This window comes from Papaver somniferum, unplaced genomic scaffold (genome assembly GCF_003573695.1).
Source record: "Papaver somniferum cultivar HN1 unplaced genomic scaffold, ASM357369v1 unplaced-scaffold_117, whole genome shotgun sequence".
Classification (NCBI taxonomy): domain Eukaryota; kingdom Viridiplantae; phylum Streptophyta; class Magnoliopsida; order Ranunculales; family Papaveraceae; genus Papaver; species Papaver somniferum.
The window spans coordinates 9884287-9889367 of NW_020620714.1; the positions used below are offsets into that span (position 1 = coordinate 9884287).

At 38.1% G+C, this 5081-nt stretch overlaps 1 protein-coding gene across 1 annotated transcript; it reads right to left on the reverse strand.

Annotated features, from left to right (window-relative positions):
- Positions 1–2190: 2190 nt before the first annotated feature.
- On the reverse strand, positions 2191–4667 carry LOC113329824 (cation/H(+) antiporter 15-like). The gene is made up of 3 exons (XM_026576650.1): positions 4620–4667; positions 3481–4518; positions 2191–3366 (listed from the first exon to the last, which is right to left on the reverse strand). The coding sequence occupies exons 1-3, from the start codon at positions 4665–4667 to the stop codon at positions 2191–2193; spliced, it is 2262 nt and encodes a 753-aa protein (XP_026432435.1).
- Between the last annotated feature and the right edge of the window lie 414 nt (positions 4668–5081).

Below are 5081 nucleotides of genomic sequence, written 5' to 3' on the forward strand. Positions count from 1 at the left end.
AAATGTTTGAGTTTTCTGTTCTATTCTGTTATTATTAATTTTTTCGATCAAAATAAGTAGTACTTGTTTTTGGAATATTTCTGATAATAGTAGACATGGTAATGAAATCTTACCTGTGCTCAAGGAGTTGTAATAAAATAAAATCATCACGAGTACCAATAGGTGTTCTTCAAGTAAGTTTACTTTATCCCTTTACTCATCTTGGTTTTCTTATTTGTTCCTTCTTCTTTAAGGTTTGACTGATGAGATATTGGTATTTGGCGGGAATCAAAGTATATATTGATCAGGAAACTAATGCTTAGAACTTCACTGTTCACAATTTCAATTATATCCCTTTCTTCAAATTCTGCATTGCTTGTTCTCTTCAATCTTTTTCAAGGAAGGAAACAAGTAAGTAAATGAGATCTCTTTTTAATCTACTTATGTGTACTTCTAATTTATTTGTTTTGCTTATTTTGGATCCAACTATGGGTTGGGTATTTTTAGTTTTAAGGGATTGCACTAAGTAGATGTTCTTTATGGATCAGACAATTTTGCAAGTGTCGTTTTGGTAAAAAATGGCCAGGGAAATGCTCAAGGAAAAGAAGCTGCAAATATCAATCCGGGACACGAAAAAGATGACAGATACAAAAAGAACGCAATTGAAGTAGCAGCAGATGATGATGACCTCAGTGAAGAAGGGCCTGAAACAGAATCAAGAATCGTTGAAGTTCCCGATCCAGATTTTTATTACTTCTATAGGGATAAGAGTTAACAATGTTTAGCAGGTGATCAGATATGGGCCATTCATGACAATTTAGATGCCATGCCCATACTCTATGCACTAATCAGGAAAATTTATTCACCTTTTGAGGCAAAGTTCATTTGGTTAGACTTTGTTCCTGATAGCCAAGATGAGACAGCTTGGGATGCTAGTGGGTTGCCCGTTGCTTGTTGGAAGTTTGAACATGGTGATAGTGATAACCAAGTAACCAACCTTGAAGGTATCGGTACGTTTTCTCATAGGATTATATTGGAAAAGGATGGCAGAAATACTTAAAAGATCTATCCTAAAAAAGTTGTAATTTCGGCCGTCTACAAGAACCGAAACACTAAATAAAGCTCTAATCAGAACAACCACCGAGAGTATGAGTCTGAATTTGTGGAGGTCCTGTCAGATTATAAGAGGATATAGGAATTATGGTTTCCAAATTAGTTAAGATAAAAGGTTTCGTGCGCATGTTCCAGCCGGTTTCCATAGCCAATGGCATGGCTATAATCCAGATTCTGTCTGAAGAACTTTTAAGATTCTCGCACATTACGTCGTTTAGAACGAAATGATGTCCTTGAAGGTTACTTTGAACTTGATGCTGCTTCCCTGCGCAGTACTATCGAAGTTTCTGAGCGACTTCCTACTTCACCTTCTTCCACTTCAAACCCTTGTCAACTTCCGGAGTCCGAAATATATGATCTTTAACATCGATAAACCTCATGATAAGTTTCGACCTGGTTAGATATGGGCTCTGATGAAAAACAAGGAACGTTGCATGGATTTTGGAAGCTTTTTTTTTTTTTTTTTTTTTTTTGCAGAAATGTTAAACTTGGATTAAAAAAAAAAGAACGTTACAAGAACTTGAAGTCCCCGGCCAACTACAAATAAAATCCATTATTGTTTACATGAGTTATCAAATCCCTGAAAGATGAATATCTAAACCAATTTTCCTTTGAACCCCATTGATATATTTTTTCCTTTACTTCATTGATCAAGGTTCCTGAGCTTCTGCATTTTTTGCCAGCCATAATTCTCATATTCCTTTCATCCCATATCACCCAACAGATGGCAAACACAGTTAACGGCCAAATTTTCCGACTCTGTTTCTTCCTCTCCTAAACTTCCATGCTTGCAGTTGGGAGCAAATATCTCTTGCCTGAACCCACCTCACCTTATACCCATTCAAGAAGTAGTTCTATATTTGATATGAGTATTGGCAATGAAGTAACAGATGACATACTGATTCATCAACTTGAGAACAGAGAGAGAAACCTGATCTGCGCATCACATTCATAACATGGTACTCACGTACCTCTATAGCTAGACTACTCTTGTCACCCAATAAGTAGAACATTTGAATACGTGGAATGTCGTGTAATACGGTCTACATGAATCTAAAAACTGGAGATCAGTAAGCTTGTACCATTATGTTCCCAGGATTAAATAATCTCTCGCCGTCGGTGAATTATTAAGATTGAGCCCAAAGCACCATAATCAGGAGATGTTACCAAGTCTCCGATAGCTCCTAGCTCTCCACATTCATCCCAATTTGCTTCTAATCCTGAAATTATTTTTGACTCAGCCTTTTGTTGTCTTCCTACGATCATAAGATCAAAATCTTGGTGAAGTGACCGGACTGCCCATATCGTTTCTGCACCATCTTTTACCTCTACTTCTTTGTATATCAATGTTTCATCATGCATGGTGTTAACCCTGAAATGGTTTACTAATTCATCATCAAGAAACATGTGCCTCTCAATATCAATACTAACCGATTCACTGATATGGTGAATAACTCCGTCGGATGATAAACTTGCAGGACCATAAAACCTAAGAAGACTAACAAAGATGTACGGATGATGAACCATATTCATTGCAAAAGCCAATGCTTCTCGATCATCCGGGCCACCGAAAAAAAGTACAATCACGCGGTAAGGTGTGTCGGGCAAGAAGCAACTAGATTTTGTTTGGAGATTACTACCATCCATTAAGATCCCGACTGAGCATGGGGTGTCCCGCAACAGATTTTGAAGAAGGGTTTTGATTCCACGATTGGAAATATTTGGTCTGGCCAGATCACCCGTCAGACTTGCATCTTGCCTGCAAAAAGGGAAGATAACGAGAGCAGCCCCCTTGTCGACTGCCATGGTGCATATATCGTTGTGCATTGAAGCATACGGAGAGATAGTGGTGAAGGGAAGAACCGTAACAAGGTTCTGGTATCGGTTTTGGAATTGTTGGAAAACATTGATTATCCTTTCCGATTTGGTAGGGTTTGATGTCGAAGCACGTTCCCTCAACGTGTGAGATATAAGGAGAGGAGAAGCACGACCCACAAGCTCAACGAGATGGAGGAGGTAAATGGTGAGTGGGTGGGGTTTGGTAGGATTGGAGGCTTCAATGATTCTCATAATGGCTGGAATATCATCTTGGGTGTGAACACATACAAGTACTCGAAAATCTGAGTTGTTTTCATTCGACTGCAAAATTGACCTTCCTTTGTAGGTTAAGTATTTCGATGAAGGGTCATACAAGTATTTCACCGCGGGTGTAATAACGGCTACTAGCACTACAAGTGCGAGAACCATGATTGTATTTGCTGCAGTAAAAATTTCCTGCAGAGTAAATAACAAAAGCATGTTAATGGAGTATTCAAACTACTTGGTAAGATGCTATAACATATTCTGCAATAACGAAAGATACTTTTAAGTGTTTCAAGACGTACGCACTTTGATATTTATTGAATCTAACCAGGTGTTAATTGTGGAAACCTCGACAACACCTTTAATGTTCATTATAAGTCCAAGCAAAAAACTATCTCGCGGAGAGACTCCAAGAAGGACAGCTGGGATGAAAAGCCCGATAATCTTTCCAAGGATACAACCGAGGATGACCAGTAAAACACGCCATATATATCCGAAAGTAACTTTGTGAATGTCCGTCTTATATCCAACGATACCCATATGAAGAGGCATGAAAAATACAGAAACAATGCGTAGCTTCTTAACTAGAGCTGATCCTAAAGGTGGACCATCAGGTATAGACAAACCTAGTAAGAAAACCCCAACTGTACCATTCAATCCACAATATTCACTAGCTAATCCACACAGCAGAACTGAAATCATTATCAAGGTAATGTAAATATCATCTATAGGTCTCCCTTCGGGTGTATTCTTTACAATCCATAACGCTGCCGGCCGCATAATGAAAAATATATAAATAACCGTCCCCAATAAAATTAACACTGCAGGTAGTGCATACGCATGGTTTGCACCTCTCATTATTTGGCGGAAAAAGCTGAAGAATTTTAAAGCCATATGAAGAAAATCAGCAACCATTGATATATGAATCGCTGAATAACCTAGGTCGGAGTTAAGAATTTTAAGTTCATCGAGTACATAGGCGATAACAGGGAAGGAAATCTGGCCGAATAGATCTACTACTCTATCAGAGCTTTTATGGAGTAACTTTAGTGCCGGTATATCATTATTTTGGAGTCTCTTGGAAATTTGAAGTCCAGCTACATAAGAGCAAAAGATACAAAAGAATCCGATGATGTATGGTCGCCGCCCAGCTCTCTTTAATATTTTGGGATCCATTTGAACTCCAACTTTAAATATAAAAAACATGGAACTGAAATGAGCAAGCATGTCTACTACTTGAAATCCATCTCGAGGGAATATGAAATAATTAATTCCGACGTCCCTGTGAGTTGACACTTTTATCGGCCGAGAGCTAAGAACCCATGGACTAGCAAGTATCCCTCCCTACACATGTATAACATATATAAACAAGCCATGAATAATCGTTTGAAGACAAAAACATACGTACTTGAGAAAATAATTAAAGCATAATAAACAGGCCTTACCAGTATTTGAGAAACAAGTAAGGGTTGATGGAACCGTGACAATGCCATATGTATGAGATGGGGTACAAAAGAAAGTATACAAATTTGCAAGCAAATACTTGGTAGAGGACCAAAACTCGTGAACTTATCTGCATGTTCATAAAATAATCCTCCTTTATCTGAACCGACCATGCCTGGAATTGTACACATACGATAGCCTATCATTCCTTTCCCCATACCTCTCTCCCCGTATATCCCAACGCAGCAGCAGCAGGAACCGCAAATGTTTGGTAGGGGAGAAAGGAAACAAGAGTGATATATATAAATGAGAAAGAAAACCTGATTGCTGTAGAATAATAGATTCTCAATTTTGGTGTTCATTAGTTATTAACCGACAAATCATTATCTAACTGTAAGGTCAAATCAACCCATTGATTATTTTTAACTAATATCGGAAAATATTCTATGATATTCAGCCTGTCA

Bases quoted from the DNA above. Each gene is read 5' to 3' on its own strand.
- LOC113329824 (XM_026576650.1), bottom strand. From the start codon at position 4,667: ATGGCATTGTCACGGTTCCATCAACCCTTACTTGTTTCTCAAATACTG. The intron at 4,519-4,619 runs GTAAGGCCTGTT...ATACATGTGTAG, and splicing joins TACTTGTTTCTCAAATACTG to GGAGGGATACTTGCTAGTCC. The intron at 3,367-3,480 runs GTGCGTACGTCT...TTTACTCTGCAG, and splicing joins TAGATTCAATAAATATCAAA to GAAATTTTTACTGCAGCAAA.